We start from the raw sequence: 19,591 nt of genomic DNA on the forward strand, positions 1-19,591 counted from the left end.
GCAGTTAGTAAAACTCCATCCTTTTTCTTTGCCTTGTATTAGAAGAAGTTGTTAGCACTATAAAAAAAATAACAAAAAATAGGGGACATAGACTACTGAGCAATTGTAATAAAGACCAGTTGTTGTCATCTCTTAGTGGCTAAAAATTTTCTACTTGCTTCAATCTTATATAAAATCATAAGTTTGCTGCTAAAATCATACACTTACCAATTTTTTAACCGCTTGAGGAGTAGATACACTACCTTAGCGATGGCCAGGGTCAAACTTCTCTAATGTTTGGCAAGATAATCGATTATCTCTTGCTTGGTTAGAACGTTTCACAAAATCAGGATGCTTATGCTTATTTATGAATTAAGCTCGAACAGTGTCAGTCTTGAAATTAACTTGCTTATGGAAAGGCATTTTGTAAACTTGGTTCAATGTACCCCTAAGTCGTTCCCCAGCTTTTTTGTCAAATTCTCTCCTAGCCTTAGCATAGAACTCAGGTCTCCAAGTATATGTACGCTGCACATAATTAACATGTAAAGCTTATAATTTTAACTCAAAATAGCATATTATACATAAATAATTTCTAATTTTTTTTACAAGTACTGTCATTAATGCAATTAAGGATTGTATTACCTTTTGTAGTATGCTTGTATATATAATGAAACGGGACATAAGAACCTTTTATTTATGATTTATTTAACAAAAAGTAGCCCAACTTCAGACTGTTTTCATAGTATATCATTAAATCTGAACAGACAACATTTGATATTTGCAGCATCATTTATTTATTAGTTAACGAAAATTTTCAAATAACTTTGCCTCAGCTAACAAGCAACAATTATACTCAATTGTTGTAACACCTACATTTGCTAAAGAATACGAAGAGGCAAGCATCTTTGTGACTTAGCACAGAAAATGTGAAGCTATGGGGGTATTCTTTCAAGCTGATTAATTGGTGGAGGACATAATTACCCCAATCCATAACAGTAGATGAGTTAATATTAGAAGCACAAAAAGTCAGTAAATTTGCAAAGAAATGCTCTTGCTGCAAGCCTGTTTCTGCAGCATTATTGCGAAAATAATGGGCTCTAGCATTTTTAATTTAATTGGGTGGATTCAATTAGGATGATAAAGCCAAATATCCTTATGATACATAACTAGTGATGACATAGTCACTTACGTGGATGCTTAAGGTATTGGTGTGTCTTATAGTACGTGACCTGGACTACTATTGGTGTATCCATGGTGTGTTTTCCCTCCCTTAGCTCAACCATATTATTATTCACCAACTTCCCTCCCTTCCTCTACCCTCCAAATCCTGCTATCTTAGCACCAGAGAGAGAGGGCTGACTACTGTTGGAATGACACTAATCTTCACCAAATCAGTAAGACACACAGGCATTAGGGAAATTGTTAGCATGTGACAACCTACTCTTTAAAACAGCATACAAATCCTGCTATCTTAGCACCACAGAGAGAGGGCTGACTACTGTTGGAATGACACTAATCTGCACCAAATCAGTAAGAGACACAGGCATCAGGGAAATTGTTAGCATGTGACAACCTACTCTTTAAAACAGCTTACTATTTCATCGCCTCCAATGTCTTGATACAAATCGTTTAGGCAGCATTATTATATAGAATTGTCTTTATAAGTTAGGAGATTTGGGTTTTTTTTGTTTAATTTTTTTTTCCCAACAAAAACAACCTAACCTAGTTCAGGGTTTGAGAAGGTTTATTTGGTATATGTCAAAAAAGAGAAGGTTTATTTGGTAGGGCATGCGAACTCAGGGGATTTGGCTATGGTTGGTGAAACAATACCTAGGATTTGTTGGTGTACCTGGCTGTCTTAATAAGGATTATTAACTACCAAGATGATGTTTCTTGGTTTCACTTGTCTTGATTTTTTGTTGCGTAACTTATATATGACTGTGTAATAGCAACTTAAATGGTTTTTCATTTCGTAGAAAATTAAATGGTTCTTGATTTGTAAGAGTAACTCATGTTCAGTTGATTCTTTTGTAGTATAACGTGCTCGCATTTTATGTGTTTCTAGTTTGTAAATGAATTATTAACGTGCTCACAGAGCAAGAGATAGTTGTTCAAGCAGAGATCATGTTTAGCATTCAGTACTTTTTAAGGCCATAACAAAAATACAACGATGACAGTTGTTCTGTTGCTGAAGGCTCAAACCTAAGTCTTCTAAGACTGATAGAATTACAAAGTTCATTAAGTCAATGCACAGGACAGAAATTAGTAATCAATCAAGCTTTCCTCTAAATTCTTAGTTAATTTAAGAATAATTACATTGATATTATCGGTCCTTGATAGAGAGAGCAAAAGAAATAGCATACAAAACACAGTATTAAGGATAATCTGATCTAAGAATCAGATTAAGGCTAATTCAAAGGTAAAAAATAGAACAATAAACGATCATGATCATCAATCATCAAGAGTAACTCACTTCATCTAGATCAAGTACAACTTGTCAATTGGCATTTATTCTTATCTGATTGGTTCCTAATACCGGTGCAAGAGTTAAAAAATAGTTAAATCTACTCTACACTAATATGAAATGCTTTCCACAGAGAATAGGCCATGATTTCCACAAAGAATTAGAGACTCAAACAAGCAACTTCACTAGTTTAAGAGTAATGAATACAAGAAAATGTCTCAAATTTCTAAACATACCTTAAACTCAGTGAACCAACGATCCCTAACCATTAGTGGCACCTCAGTCCAATTCACATATGGGTGGTTGTAGTGTGCCTTCCTAGATTTCGTGACATTTCCACTAACGGTATGGTCATCAAACTTGATGCAAGAAAGATTAAGCACAAGCATAAAAAATGATAATAAGCTACTGAGGCAACAAACATAATGCATAGATGAATATAACTCACCATAGCCCATCTGGTGAGAGCTTAATCTTTCCTTGTTCCACTCCATTCAAATTTTGTGGTGCCACATCATTCTCAATAGCAACATCAACATTAGAATTTACTTGTACATGTTCATTAGAAGGTGGTGGTGTGGGTCGTGTGACCATAGGATTATCTTGATCAACCGATTGATTATTGGCTCGGACACCGCCTTCATTACCTCCCCGACCAATTTTTGAATTTTTCATGAAGGATTTCATTTAAAAAGAACTAGAAAGATCATAATCTCAATAATTAATTTATACATAATAACCCATGATAAAAAAAAAATTTAAAAAAAAAAAGTAAGCTCACAAACATGATCAGCAAATTTTAAAACATTTATCATATATCAAACAAATAAGCTAAACACATTGTCTATCAAATAAATAAGCCCGTAACAAAGAAAACACATTGAAAACTACAAGCTTAGAAATTATTCTTCTTCTTCTTCATCATCCTCGTCATCGCTATCAGTATATCCTAACTCTCCATCAACCTCTTCTTCAGATTCAGATTCAGTATCTTCCCATTCATCTTCTTTAGGTTGTTCTTCCTCTTTACCACCTGAGGCGTCCTCCTCCATTTCATCCATATCCTCGTACATAACACCATCATCATCATCTGACGAACAAAGGCGTGGGGCCTCAGCAATGTCTACTTGGAAAATTGACTCATCGATTGGGGCATCCACACTTGACCTAGCTTTAGTCTTAAAAACAGCCCACCATAGACTCTTATCTTTTTTTAAGCTTGGATAAGAGGTAAAATACACTTGATAAACCTGATGTCCTAGAACAAAAGGATCACATGCAGGGTATTTCTTAGAGTGGTTCACATCAACTAATCTATACTGCTCATGAATATTCATGTCATTCAATGAATCCATCCAATTACATTTAAACAAGACGATTTTGAAGACATTTACGGTCCCCAAGTACACCAGCTCAATGACTTCTTCTAAAATGCCGAAGTACGTAATCAATTTCCTCCTCACTTATTACACCCACACCATAACTCATATATAGTTGTCTCGTGCTTACCATAATCAAAAGTGTGAAACTTAAATCCATTGATGTCAAATTGCCTCCATGTTTTAACTTGTCTAGACAGACCCATGGCAAGTGCTCGAATCACTTCATCAGTCCCATTAGATTCGATAACCTAATTTCAAATTCAAGCCATCAATTAATAAAATATATAACCTTAGTCATATTTAGGGAATGATATATTAAAATTAAACTTGATTGTAAAAACTTACAAAATCCTGAAGCCATTTGGAAAATTCATGTGAAAACTTGCTCCAAATATCATTTAGGTCAATACTAGGATATTTTTTCATCATCGACTCTTCAAACTTCCTATAAACCTTAACACGTTAATTATCTAGAAAATTTCATAAAATAACTACCAATTATATAAATTTCTACCTTTCGTATTCTCCTAACACCTCACAATTAGAAAGAACATAGTGGTGTGCATGCTTGATTTCTTTAGAATCTAAAAACCTTGTTTGGACACCTTTGTCATGACCTTTGCTAAATTGGAATAATTCTGGTATAGTTGAATCTACATCATCATCATCAACAACATTGCATCCTAGATCTCTAAATTTTGTATCAACATGAAGTTGAAATTAATAAGAACAAAAGTTAGAAATCTCTTCTGCAAGATAAGCCTTGCAAATTGAGCCTTCAACACGTACCTTATTACAAATTTTCTTCATCAGATGATTAAGAAATCTACAAAATAAAATAAATTGACTCATTAACATGTAAAATTATAAATCATATAGAAGAAACTTGAAAATAATGGAGTGACTTAGGAAAATGTATATTACCTTTCAAATGGATACATCCATCTATATTGCACAGGACCACCCACTTTTACTTCATGTGGAAAATGAACAGGTAAATGCTCCATTGAATTGAAAAATGAAGGTGGGAATATTTTCTCTTACTTGCATAAGATTTCTGGAATGTTTTTTTCTAAACGAATCACATCATCAACTTTAATAGTGTAAGAGCATAGATCGCGAAAAAATTGGCTGATTTAAGTGACTGCTTTCCAAACATTATCCGGAAGAAGTTCTCTCATTGCAACGGGCAACAACCTTTCCATGAACACATGACAATCATGGCTTTTCATTCCATGTATCTTACAGGCTTGCAAATCCACACATCTACCAAAATCAGAAGCATATCCATCTGGAAACTTAAGATCTTCTATCCATTCACACAACACTCTACGTTGTGCTTTATCAAGAGTGTATGGTGCTTTTGGGAAGATCAAGCTCCCATCATCAGATTCAATAGGCTCTAAGCTACTCCGCTTACAATATCGCTGAACATCTAGGCGAGCCTTATCTGTATCAACTGCGGTATCTTTCACATTCATTATTGTGTGTATAAGTTGATCAAAAAAATTCTTTTCAATGTGCATAACATCTAAATTATGTCGAATAAACAAATCTTTCCAATAAGAAGCTCCTAAAAGATGCTTTGCTTATGCCACCTTGTCTTAACCTTTTTTTATTTTGTCGAACGGATTTTTGGGTCAATGGACTTTGGAATCTCCTTAACCTGCTCCCATAGTTAATGGCCCGTCAATATTAGAGGATGCAATCGAGTTTCCGCTCTTTTTTTTAAAAAAGCAGTGCGGATTTTTCTATAAGGATGTGTAGGTGGGAGAAATTGACGATGACTATCAAACCATGATACTTTTTAGAGTCTAGCAAAAAAATCTATGTTTGTCCATGTAGTATGGACAAGCCATCTTTCCCGATGTAGTCCAACCAGATAATATCCCAAACGCAGGAAAGCCACTAACCATCCATAAAAGGGCAGCTCGTAACTTGAAATTTTGCTTTGTGGATACATCATATGTCATTGTACCTACTTCCCATAAAGATTTCAATTCGTCAATCAAGGGTTGCATGTACACATCCAAGTTCCCTTTTGGATTTTCAGGACCCGAAATGAGCAAGGATAAAAACATAAATGGCTTCTCCATACATAACCATGGAGGCAAGTTATACGGGGTAACAATAACTGGCTAACAAGAATATTGCCTTCCAAATTTGAAACCATCTGTGCATAGACCCAATCTAACATTACGGGGCTCACTTGCAAAATCCTTGTATGTGTTATCAAGATGTTTTCATGCTTCACTATCACTTGGATGGGCGAGTGTTCCACTTACCCTAGGACTTTATGAATGCCACTGCAATTCATGAGCAAGGTATTTGGTCGCATAGAGCCTTTGTAACCTTGGCGCGATCGGAAAGTAGAATAACACTTTGGCCGACACACATTTTTCACGAGAAGTCTTCAATAACGCCTCCCCCCCCCCCCCCCCCGGCATTTTGAACACTTTTCAAGGTGAGCTTTATCCTTCCAAAATAACATGCATCCTTTAGGGCATGCATGTATCTTCTCATGAGGAAGTTCAAGGCCCTTTACCACCTTTTTAGAGTCATAGTATGTCTTGGACATTGAATTCTCATCAAGAATTACTTCACTAATGAGCGATGAAATACTATCAACACATCTATGGGGCAAGTTGTATTCACACTTCAAGCTCGTAATCCTTGAATCCATCTCTAAAACAGATAATCGACTTCCTTCATACAATGGTTTTTGTGCGGCCACTAACATCTCAAAAAACTTCTTCACTTGAGGATTAGGTTCTTCTTCAACATCCGAATATCTTCATGCATTGGATCACCATCAACTTGACCCAATGCATCAATAATCATGTCAACATAAGGATCTGATGGCTCATCTGATGCTTTTAAAGAATCAAAATCCTCTCCATGATAAACCCATTCATAGTAGTCATTAAGAAATCCTTTTTTATACAAATGCTCTCTTACACTTTCAACATCTAAAAAAGGAACATTTTTACACTTTGAACAAGGGCATTTTATCTTTGAAGATTCTTGAAAATCACGGTGTTGTTTAGCAAACTCAATAAACCCTCGCACGCCAATTGTGAACTCTTTTCTTAGTAGTCGACCTTCTAATCTCTCATACATCCATTTTCGATTCAATTTCTCCATGATCCTAACTATTAAACAACATTATTAATCATACACACATATGTAATATAGTCTTCTTATATTTGTAATTTATTCTTATTATATATGTTACTTAGTTATTTAGGCAATTACTTAGAAGACAAAAGAAAGATAAGCAAGAAAAGGTGCAGCAGTTAAGCCATATAGTGTATACACAATCCTTTTTCTTTATTTTTGAAACAATGGAAAAAGAAGTGTTCAATATTCATTAGGTAGGACAACATAAATAGAGAGAAAACCAAAAAAGAAACTTAATAGGAACAAAAAAATGAAACTTAATGCATATGTGTATGATATCCACGATTTTCATATGCTTATAGTGAAACAAGCAGAACAAAACTATGATAGGTACAACTCAATATATTTTACCAACTCAGGGAACAAAATTTCAGAACAGCGGAAACTACATACATCAAAATATGAAACATCATAAATATGAGAATAGGATATCTAGTGTTAAGGAAAAATATTAGAAAAATAATCTAAAAATATTATATAGGGTCTTAAGTCAGTTTTTGTCAAGTGGTACAGCTGAAATATCTGAAAAACATGGTATGCTAGTAAGGAGTTGACAGTGTCTTTTCTAGTTACATTTTTTAGTTTCAACATGTTTCTATACAGGTCTACTCTTTTAAATAAAAATCATGAGAAATATATATGTTCCAATAACTATTATACTACGTACTTACACCTCATTTTTTGTTGATCTCTCTTTCTCACTCTCAAAAAAAAAATCTCCAATGGAGAATTTGGTAACATGGGCACGCTAAAATCACTTGATATGATAAATTATTATATGAGAAACACATATTTAAACTGATGCCCCGTTTTTTTTGCTGATGATATAATTTGAATATGTGAAGCACTACAATCAAAGGTGGACATTTCATTTTCAACCTCACACTCATATCTATGGTGTAGGACCATTAATTATGAGTAAATTCAAGTCAGATTCATATACAATTACATAGAAAACTAAATCAAAGGACCATGAACACAAATTACAAATTGTATGATTTATAGCTTTGCATACAAAGATTGTCAGCAAAACTTATCAGTCACACACAACAGATTTAGCAATAAAATACCCACCCTAATTCGCAGACCAATTACAAAATTTCATCCAACAAATTCGTATTTACAAAAGAATTAGCAGCAGGGCCGATATTTAGATTGTTAAGGGTTTGATTATTGTTGACAAAAATCAAAATATATTCCCAAATTCCCAAATAAAATTGGGAAAATTGCAGAAAAATAATTTTTATTTCACGAGAAGGAACACAATTCCACAATTTGCATAATCATTAACCAAATTTCACGAAAACAGGTTAGTCCAATTGCGCAAAACACTAACCACACATGATTCTGCCATTCGTTACCAAGAAAAACTAAAGTAGCTCGATTGAAATTTCAGAATAGGATCCAAATAAGCCTTAATCAAGCACACATTATTGAACCCAATCTCGACAAAACGGAATTCTAGCACCACAATTTCACTAATCAAAAGCATAAGTAAAAACCTAATATATCAAAAGCAAACTTCATCTTATGAATTAGAAAACAAACCTTAAATTGATGATCAATGGAGCACGTAAACTGCACAATAATAGAGATTCAACGCACGAAATAGCAATGTTATTAGGGTAAATTTGATATTTTTTTTATGAAGAGAAGTAAAGAGAAGAGTATGTACTGAACCGCCGAACGTATTATCAATAAAGGAATAAGGAGTGATAGTTCTTGTTTTTTTGGCGGCAACAACTTTATTATACTAAGGGTTTTTTTTAATTCTTTCTTAATAAATCCTTAACTATTATAAAAGTGGGAAATGCATCTACTGTTCTTAGTAACAGTGACTTCTGGGGATATTACATTACCACCCCCAAAATTAATGAATTCCCAAATTTGCCCTTCTTGGGGTTTGATTGAAATTTTGTGTGCCACGTGTAAAGCAGAACCCCCAACATTAATGGTTTTCCTTTCCATTGAATTGAATTTGGTGTGCCATGTGTAGAGCTCTGTACAAATGTTCTACTCTTTGGAGTAAATGCCCAAATCAGCACCAACAAATCCTCAAAGCTCAACCGCACTTCAAATGACCTCCTATAATGAACAGTTAGACCTTCATTGGCTGATGAGGTTTGGTTTGGGTCTTGTCTTTTAGCGGCTGATGAGGTGTTTGGAAGGAAATTTCCTTTGGCTGACTCTATGTCTGAAAATGGTTGGTATGGTTTCAATTCTTTCTTTGTATTTGTGATTTCCATTTGTAGCTTGGGATTTCGTATTTTGGATTATATAACTAGGTGTTGGTTTTTTTTTTTTTTTTTAAAAAAAAAATGGTTTAAGGAAAAGAGCAGCTTAATTAATTAGACCAGTTTGGGATTTTCTATTTGGGATTATTTGGTGATTTTAGTTGCTTGGGAGTAGAATTAGTTTGCTTGGTTTGTTGTATTGTATTGCATTGCACTATTGCAGGTCTGGTTCACTGTTCTCTTTTTGATTAATAGGTTAGGAGTACAATTAGTTTTGGATGTTCTTTAGATTGGAATAGATTAGATTTGTGTGTCTTACTGATGAATTACAAACTAATTTGTTTATCTTTTTCCCCTTTTTGCATCACCCTACCCTTCGTCAGACCCACAACAGTAACCAACTAACCATACCCCTCTTTGTATTTGTGGTCTCAATCCTTTTCGTGGCTGACTGTTTATCTGAAAAAAGAGTATTTTTTAAAAAAAAAAAACGAAAATGTGATTAATTTGTATTTCTTTTTCTTTTTTTGAAGGGTTATTAATTTAGGTAAAGATTAATTTGCAATTTTTTTTATTTTCCTTTATTGAGGGAGATTAGTTTGTTTACTTAACTATAGTTTACTTTGTACATTGGAGTAGTCCCCAAGGCTTTGTACAATGCCTTAACTTTGAAGAAAAAAAAGGCAAGTCAAAGCCTTGGGCATTACTCCAGTGTCCTTAAGTAGTAAGAAAAGACTTGGAGGCTACTTTGTTGTACTTATTCCTTTGTCACAGTAATTCTTTTAGGGTTACCTTTGTGGATGTAGTTGTCTATATATAGAGAGAGATGGTGCTAGGTTTTTAGACATACCAAGACCTTCATGCCCAATGACAGTAATTATTTGAGTTGGGCTAACAAAGGTATTCATTTTAGCTGTGCTACTTTGGTTCCAATGACATTAAATTACTCAGTGTACATCCTGCCTCCATGTATGTATTTTGGACAACATTAACAAATCGAACATTGAATTAATCACTGCTTCATATCGCAATTTGGCTATTTGGATTTCATGACAAGTTGAACATTGCACAATTAATTCACACCATTATTTTGATTTCATGACAAATCGAACATCCGTGTAGATACTTTTGGTTGCATTGTTGTGTGTTCTTGTGCCTTTGTGGATTCGGTTGCGGTGATTAGAACTGTACATTATAGGTTAGAAAAATCTGATGCCATTGGAAGGTTTTGTCTTCTGGGCCATTTGGGCTTTTTGAGAGTTGGAAACAAAATTATACAATGTTAGTTTATTTTACATGTCTTACATTCAGCCACCTTCTGTATTACAGGGTTGCTGATAGTATTTTGCGTTCTGTTTCTGCTCGAGTCCAGTTTGTTGTGTTGAATGTACAACGCTTGTTGAGGTAATTCCTTTGACCTTGTTTATGCACTGTGTGTGTCATGTTCTGCTTATCATGCTTTAAAGATGTTGGTGTGCTGCTGCTTACAGCTTACGATGTCCTATTCCTTGCAAGTTTCTTGTTTCCTATGTGCATTGATATTCTGTGTAAGCATGAAGCCAATAAATTATCCTATTTTTTTCCTTCTTTATATTGAAAGTATTTGTTCAGCCTCAGCTGAAGCTTAATCTTCTAATTGTTGTGGAAGTTCCTGTAGATTAGATGTAGAGGTGTTGTTTGGAAGAGAAGCACCTTCCCTGGTCTGAATATTTTTTGCCTTGAATATCGGTTTTTCCATTACAGGTTATGGCTAGACGATCAAACAAAGTCTGTGTTCCTTTTCAGCCTCTTGGAAAAGGTTGTTACTTGGCTGCAGTTTCCACATCCAGTTTATGGATTCATAGATACTTCTAAGAATAATGTTTTTTTGCTGATTAACCGACCAAATTCCCTTGCAAAGTTCCTTTTCTATGGTGGAGATGCCACTTCGGTCGAAGAATCTCGCGAGAAAGCGGCTCACAAGGCTGTGAAGAGATTGATTTGTCGGTTTAATGTCCGAGTATCTGATTTCACGCATGAACGACTTAAGATGTACCGTTTGTGTGTAAAGCTATATAAGAATGGATGTGCTGAGTTAGTTCAGGATAGAGAAGACTTGAATCGCATACGAGCAGAATGCAGTTCAAGAGAGGATGTATCATTCCATGATGTCCATGTTACAAGGGATTTTGCACAATTTTTGGGCGTTTTGGTGAGAAAAACTGGTGTTACTGCAACTGCCATAGAAACTACTAGGGTAGAAGGACACGGTTATATTTCTTGGTTAATGGTAACCTGTCCTCATAATAACATTGGCATGGAATGCATTTTCAATGACCCATGTGCTGAAGCAGTTGTAGCTGAGCAAAAAGTTGCAAAGAAAGCATCTTTTTTCATCGTTTCTCAGTTTAATCTGGAAATAGTTGATGCTAACTATGGTAGTGCAGCAAACATGGGTGCAGAATGTTCCTTGATAAGAGAAAAGTTTCTGAATCTGAAAAGCCATATTGAATGTTTAGAAAGGAGTTCTAAACAATCTGATTCTGTTAATGCCTCAAGGACTGACATTGACTGTTGTGTTACACCAACTGCTGAAGAATCACAAATTCCGGTTCCCGCTCTTCCACCAAATCGCCCATTTAAGCGTAGAGTTGTTGTGCAAGAATGCCCTATGAAGGTTGCAGAAGCAGAAACTTCTGCACGCCTTGTCACTAGTTTATCAGATTTAGAAACTGTTTTTAAGCGCGCTAAGGTCGATTAGCTATGTGTTATTACACTATCTTTATTTTTGGTCCAGGGGTTTAATGACTTGTACTTGGTTATTAGGGTTGTTTTATGTAGTAGTAAGCTTAGCATCCAGCTTTTGCCTATTGGTTGTTGATGTCTCAAAGACAAGTCCTAGATGGTGTATACCCTGTTTATGTATTCCTTTTGATGTAATGATACTTCTATTTTGAGTATGTTAAATAGCATGAGTTTTATTTACATAGTTCCATATTATGCATACTTTTTGTATTGTATTAGTTAAGTATCTTTATATTTAGTATTTTCTTTTGCCTTGAAATAGTGTACCGTGTTCATTATTTTCCTATGGTTTTTTGTTTTTATTTTTACAGTTTCTATATATCTAAGTTAAGAAAGGCTTTGGAAGATTTGATTGCAATCCAACCATAACAGGCAATCCAATTAGAGCGGGTTTTTCCTTGAGTTGTTACAATGGGTACTATCTGAATTTGAATCATACATAGCTTAATGCATTTTGCATCCTGTCTTTTATAACCTAGGGCTACTTTTATCTTCTATATGATAGATTGTCGTTATGTTCTACTTCAGCTATCCCGCAAGAGTTGTAGTAGGTTGAATCAGGCCACACAAAGGTCGTCCCAATCAGCATTTGCTAGGTACATATATTTGGTAACCTTATATTAGTTAATAAAACCACTGTCTTGTTTAGAATGAAACTGAAAGTATCTTCAATGCAGCCCATCAACACCAGATAACCAGTATCAAGATGTTCAATTTTGTCAAATTCGGACAACAAAAAAATGCAAGTGTATACAGGAACTAGCTACAACACATGAAAATGGGTACAATGTAACAACTTTTAAGACTGTTCCTATATGTATTGTTACTTTTACTAGCTTCTGGGCATTGATTAGATGTATGTCCTCTTTAATTGTACATTTTTATAATTCTTTTCGCCGGAGTTTCTTGCTGCTTGGAATTGATTTGCATCCTTAGAATCACATGTGAAACCATACTAAATCAATGCCTTGTTGGTTAGTAGTCAGTGTCACGGTGTTGGTTCAAGGCATCCACGAGTCACTAGAAAGGTCTGTTGCCCTCAAGGGTTGGCTCGGTCACGTGTGAATAGGTACAAGACTCAGAATTTAAGCTTATTACCACTGATAAGAATGGCAATCTAACAAACATGTGTTCTACGCAATGAATCAGAGTCAAGAATGTCTAGCTCTTGTAAAAAAGCTACTACACAGCGTCATGCAGAAAGTAAGTGGTTATAGAAACGATATACGTTTTAGAAATCAGTTATCATAGGCGGCAATTAGCTTATATGTTTATGCGCCTTCTTTGGGGTTTCCAGATCTTCTTGGTGCAGCTACAGATCATGAGCTACCGACAGCGCCTTTTAGACTTTCGCCGCCTTGTCACTGTCCTAAATGCGGTGCAAAAAAATTTATGTATGAGCCCCTGCACTTCTACTGTGGGAATGGAGATATTGAAATAGCTTCAAATGAGTACCCTCCGGAACTTGTGTACTTATTCACTTCTAAGGACGAAATTGTTGTCCACTTTCGAACATATGCTAGATTATACAACAATCTGTTTGCATACAGTTCTCCTGGGGGTCTTTTTGATGCACACAGCTACAAAGGAATTTATGTGTTCAAATTGCATGGACAAATATATCACTATGTTCCAAGTTTATTTCCGACTGATGATAGTCCTAAATACCTGCAGCTATACTTCTATGATGGACAACATGAAGCAAAAAAGAGGTTGGGTTTTTTTCCAGAAGTAAGAGATCGAAGACGTGATAAACATCCTTATGCATGTATCACAACAAAATCCATATGCTGTGTTTTTTCGGTCTACTCTTACAGAAGCAACATTTCCAGAAATTGTAGAAGGCCAATTTGATAGTCAGGCTTTCACCAAAAAAGCAATTTTGACACCCATGAATGAAGACGTGGATTCTATTAACACATTTATGATTGATAAGTTCCTTGGACAGGCTGTTACATACAAGATTTTTGATGCCATACTGAATGATACATGTAGTATATATCCTACAGAATTTATCAACAAACTATGCCCCGGTGAAATGAGTCCTCACGAGCTTATCTTGAAGGAAAATTGTCCTGTTATACTGTTAAGAAATTTGCTTCCTTCTTCAGGTTTATGCAATGGCACAAGGCTGATTTGCAAGAAATTTTTTCCAAATGTCATTCAGTGTATTATAGCAGTTGGCCATTATAAAGGAGAAGAGGTATTCATACACAGAGTCAACCTAAGGCCTTCTAACTCTGTCAACTATCCATTTCAGTTTGAAAGGAAACAATTCCCTATCAAGTTGAGCTTTACAATGACAATCAACAAGTCTCAAGGGCAAACTCTTAGCCAAGTATCCATTCATCTTCCATGACCATGCTATTCACATGGACAACTTTACGTTGCATTATCACGAGCTAAGAAAGCAAAAGATGTGTGTGTTTTTACAACAAAAGCTACATACCAGAGTTCTGCAAATGCTGTTAAAAATGTAGTGTCTTATGAGCTTTTACGGCTAGCAGGTATTATTGAAAATGATACACAGTAGTGCACATAATTAGTTATCTTCCTAGAACGTCAGGCAAATGCATAGAGATTCGTTCAAGAAAATCTGTACAGGTAGGTTATGATCTTGCTTTATACATTCTTCTAAAATTAATACAAGATTTGATATTATTAACAGGTGCATCCTATTTTATGCAGGCTGCACAGCCTTCAGGTGAGGTATCTGCTTTACAAGTGAACAATGTAGGTAAAGTTTAAAGTTCTACTCTGAATTAACGACCTTAATCTCTAATACTTTCTATATTGTTTGTCATCTTACTATAGAAGGGCCACCATATAGATGTGCATGTGCCGCTGATCATATCAGCCACGATTTGCTGCGCACTCTTTATGAACAAGCTATGGGGCATAATACTCAATTTCTGCGGAATACTTTGCATTGGACCTTATAATGGATGATGCAGGCAAGATACTGTCAAAATAATTTTGTTTATGCTGATTTTAGTTTCAATATTAAGTATGGCTCAATGGAATTGACTTCAGCAAAAATATAACATACTTTCCAGGAGAATTATCCTTCTGGATGATAAGCTTGAATAGATAAGAGTGCTCTTGTTGAGACTATGAGCTTGCAGCTAAATGAATAAAAACCTGAAATTTATTGAAATCTCCTTCTAACCTGTTGTCAAGTTTAATATGTGCTATCACTTTGCAATTTGTGATTGAACAAATTAAACGATCATCATCTCCTTTTTGTTATATTTATCTTGTGGCCACAACATTTAATAGCCTTTTTTTCCTCTTTTTTGTGGCAAATCTTTCTGATTTTGGATATTATGCTTAGGTTCTTACGAAGGTGTACTTGCTTTTAATATGGAAAATGGGACGTTGCCTAAATTCCGTTCCAAATGAAAAATATTGGTTACTGAGGTAGCTTTATCTTATCAATTTACAAAAACATTCCTCGTTTTGCATAACACCATGTCCATTGCATTTTTTTCCAAACAATCAATTCACTTCTCCTTTTCCTTTATTTAGGAATAGGGATGAGCATATTTCTATGCAACTTCTGCACACACATTACTGGAGATGGAAATGCAATAGTGGCACATGATGGACTTCTATTGGAGGTTAAATTCCTTGCCAACGTTAGCATCATTTTCCTATTCATTTTTTTTAAATAAAATTATAGATTGGTTGGCGTTATGTTGTCTTCCTGGGAATCTTTTGTATAAAGAACGTTATTTTTTGGCTTTTGGTTTCATTGCAGGAAATCACTGACACTGATACTTATGACTTTCTGAGGGTGCCACAATAATACAGGTATATATCCTTATATTTTCAGTCTTGGTTTATCTTTAAATGGATTATAACATATCTTTCCAGAATTAGCTCAGCATATCCTAAATTGGAAATGCGGAATAAGCCCCATTGTCCCAAAAGGGTGCATAATAATATGTCGTTCTGCTATTTTGGTTGTTGATCAAGAATATGTTTGTAGGTCAAGGAACATCACCTTCTGTGTTTTGGAACATGTTTTTATATTATATTATACAGGACTACCAGTTTGATGTATCTGAACGTTTGTAGTTTCGGTCATATTCTAGTTACCAGTGCGACTGTGCGAGGCATAAGATTCATTTCAAAACAATCCAAACCCTTATCGATTTTAGTTTCATAATGACTACAGCTTCTGCTTCAAGCAAAGATGGATGGTTCATGGATTATGAGTAAATACCCAGCTTATTTACTTAGAAATGAATTTTCAGGGTTTATGATGCCCTTCTGGATATACTTGTGATTTACCAGTCTTTCATGTCAAGGATGTGTATGGGCAGGAAATTCAAGATGAAGGACTTATTGACCATTTATGCCAGACAAGATTCTAAACATTCAATTTTTGCTACAAATTTGCTTCTTAAAACTAATATAATAATGATCTGACCTTTTGACATTTCTTAGTGTTGTAAGAACAAATCAATTGCTGAAGAATAATAGTGTCATATTTATTATTGCTAGATGATTGTCATAGTTGCTTCTTTCCTATATAATTTAAATTGATTTAATATTTTTTTTTTTACACTTCTTTGTTATCTGACAAGTTTCTTGTGTTTTTTGGCATCCTTTCCTTTTGGGTTCTTTTAGGGATACGGAAAGAAATTCCGGTTCTATCATTGATTTGGTTGACTTAGGTTTTTAAAAGGTATTGCCTTAAATCTTTTTGTGTGATTGGTAAAATTCAGATTTTTGTATTTCGAGTTATAAAATTTTTTATATTTTTGTTCTTGACTTGATTGGTTGGATACGCTAAGTTGAAATTAGTTTAATGACAAGTGTTGCGTACTTGAGGTCATGCTCTAAAGTTATTTAGTGTTTTTGATACTGTGTTTTGTCATATGCAATGTTCCTAAGGTTGGATGTGGTGCTGCTAAGGCTCTTTAGAGATATAAGTTTTACTAATTTGAATTCCTCTATTATTTACATTAAGCAAGAAAAGTTTGTGTTTATAAGATTACTCTGTCTAGGAAATTAGGTAATCATTTGTTTAGTTAAGTTTTTTTTTTTTCAAAATTTCCTTGGTCTTTTGTACGATTTTTCTCGTTCTTAGTTATGCCTCTAACACCGCACAAGGTATAAAATCCTATTCAGCCCCTTTTGGGCAAGACATATAACTAATTGCCTTAAGTTTCCTAAACCAAGATATGGTTTATTAGATGCTGCCAGGAACAATGCTTTGATCCGTGTTATTTGTGCTAATAATCCGGATGGATTTTTTTATTTAGAGACATAGCTAATTTAATAGAGGTCTCCTGTGAAAGGGCTACACAAAAAGGTGTACACAAAATGATTTCTTGGTTTGGTGTTTAGATCGCTCATATATTTAAAATGTATTAACTTAGTGAATGGCTCAACAGACATAAGTGTGTTGAATTCTGAAAGAAAAGGGCATATAGTAAACCAGCTTTAGCAGATATTGTGAGGAAAATTTTAGTAATGACCATGCACATTGTTTCTGTTGGTTATGTTCATTTTTTAGGTGTTTTAATAACTGGTATTGAAATTATCTAGATCAAAGGTGTTGGCTACATTTCTTGGGTCATGGTAACTTGTTCTCATAAAAATATGGGTATGGAATGCATCTTTAGTGACCCGTGTTCTGAAGCCTGGAAAAAAACTTTTTTTAAAAAAAATAGCAAGCCTATACAGTTTAGAGATAGCTAATAAAAACTATAGTGCTGCAGCAAAGAAAAGTAGACCTTGTTATTTATAAGGGAGAAGTATTTAGCTTGTCTGCTTCCTACAAATGAAGATTCAAGAATTCTTGCTGCTGTTATTCCTCCCAGTGCACCAATAGACGCAGAAACAGTCCACAGATAGCTAATTCAATTCCTTTGGTGTTACCTACCTCAGAACAGTTAGCTATTGCAGTGCCTGAATTAGAAGCGGTTTCACAGTGGCCCAAATCCGCTTAGCTACGGGAGCTAAATATGAAAATCAGAATTAAGACCATTGTATGTTCTGTCTGCATGATCTTGCTCTTCCATGGATTAGTCAAGTATGATGCCACTTGAGACATTAGCTTGTGAGTATATAATCCTGTCATGGGAGTATAGAATATTACATGGATTAGACATTAGCATGATGCCACTTCAGACATTAGCTTCTCATGTTTTACACAGAGATAGACAGCTCATTAAACTCTACTAACCAAATTTTGTGAAGACACAGCTTGGCTTCCTATCATGAAAGAAGATATAGAGGAATCCCTTGCCTTGCGTAAAGTTCTATTTTAGGTTATAGCCCTTCAAATTTGGATGTTAGTACCTCACTGGTGTGACCTTAAACATGTAACCACCATCTGCTTTCCAAAGATCTTGCTCAAATCACTTGATGTTAATTCTATATGTAAGTAACTTCATGTGAGCATGTTAAAGCTTCACTTTGATTTGAAGAGGTTCAGAATCTAATCATCATAATCTCTGATGCTATCTCACCTAACGCAGGACACCTCATTGCTGGGCCAAAGAAACCACTCTTCATCCAATGCAGGGAACCATATTTCTACTCCTTATAGTCAGATTACAAAGAGATGGATACACATTCAATTATAGTTGTTCAAGGTTTATATATGATTTCTATTTAAAGTTAGTGCAATTATCTTTGCCCGTCTACTACATCATAGTCTATTGCATAATATTAAGCCTAGGATACATATAGTATAATTAATCTAACATATATACCTAACAACAATAAAATTTCGTGTGGATTTTTTAACTTGAGGTTTTGGACAGTGTTTCTTATGATAAATAGGCTTCGTAGAGTCTAGCCCACACAATCACCATTAACATTCATATTTTACAATGAAATCATCTTTGCTGATTTTTAAATAGTAGTACACGTTGCTTCATAGGAACAGCTACACATTACAAGTCAAAGTTACTGTTTATATTAAACTTATTATTTAATAATCTTAGTTGTTGTACTTGATTACTGCTTTAACCATAAAAAAAGTATTTGCTTTTTTTTTTATAAAAAGTATTTCATTATTGCTTTAACCACATAAACTATTTCCTTTTTTCTTAATTCCCAAGAAAAAAAAAATACTTAGTCACAAATCTTACCCAAAGTGCTTTCTAGATGTACGAATACAAGGATAGTTAAAGTAATTTCACTATTCGCAACAGTAAAAATGTTAAAAGGTTTAGGTTAACTTCTACACATAGACTTTGGCTATAAACACCCAATCAGAATCTTCTTTATGGAGCATCAATTCATTCTCTGCATTCCATTCTTTTTAAGGTATATTTCTCCTTTGTCTGAGAATTCATTTGTTGGTTTTGCAACTGTAATTGTTACTATCACTGAAATGCTTAGCTATATTTTCCTATGAAAAAAGTTTTATTTAAAAACACTTTTACTGGTATTCTTGCTTTATTTGTTTGTTAAACTAGGCCCTTGTATTTAACATTATCCCATTTTCTTCGACTATTACCTACACTTTTTGTAATCTGTCAATTTCTGCATTTATTAAACTTTATCTCAACTATTGTGCATACATTATTTATACGATTTGATTT

The 19,591-nt window shown here is 34.6% G+C and overlaps 1 protein-coding gene across 1 annotated transcript; it reads left to right on the forward strand.

Moving 5' to 3' along the window:
* The first annotated feature begins 8,965 nt into the window (after positions 1-8,965).
* On the forward strand, positions 8,966-12,220 carry LOC145637881 (uncharacterized). The gene is made up of 2 exons (XM_081688889.1): positions 8,966-9,208; positions 10,983-12,220. The coding sequence occupies exon 2, from the start codon at positions 11,269-11,271 to the stop codon at positions 11,977-11,979; it is 711 nt and encodes a 236-aa protein (XP_081545015.1). The 5' UTR covers positions 8,966-9,208; positions 10,983-11,268; the 3' UTR covers positions 11,980-12,220.
* Positions 12,221-19,591: the final 7,371 nt, after the last annotated feature.

Source organism: Chenopodium album, chromosome 7 (genome assembly GCF_948465745.1).
Source record: "Chenopodium album chromosome 7, dcCheAlbu1.1, whole genome shotgun sequence".
Classification (NCBI taxonomy): domain Eukaryota; kingdom Viridiplantae; phylum Streptophyta; class Magnoliopsida; order Caryophyllales; family Amaranthaceae; genus Chenopodium; species Chenopodium album.

Coding starts and splice junctions, on each gene's coding strand:
- LOC145637881 (XM_081688889.1), top strand. CDS start 11,269: ATGTACCGTTTGTGTGTAAAGCTATATAAGAATGGATGTGCTGAGTTA.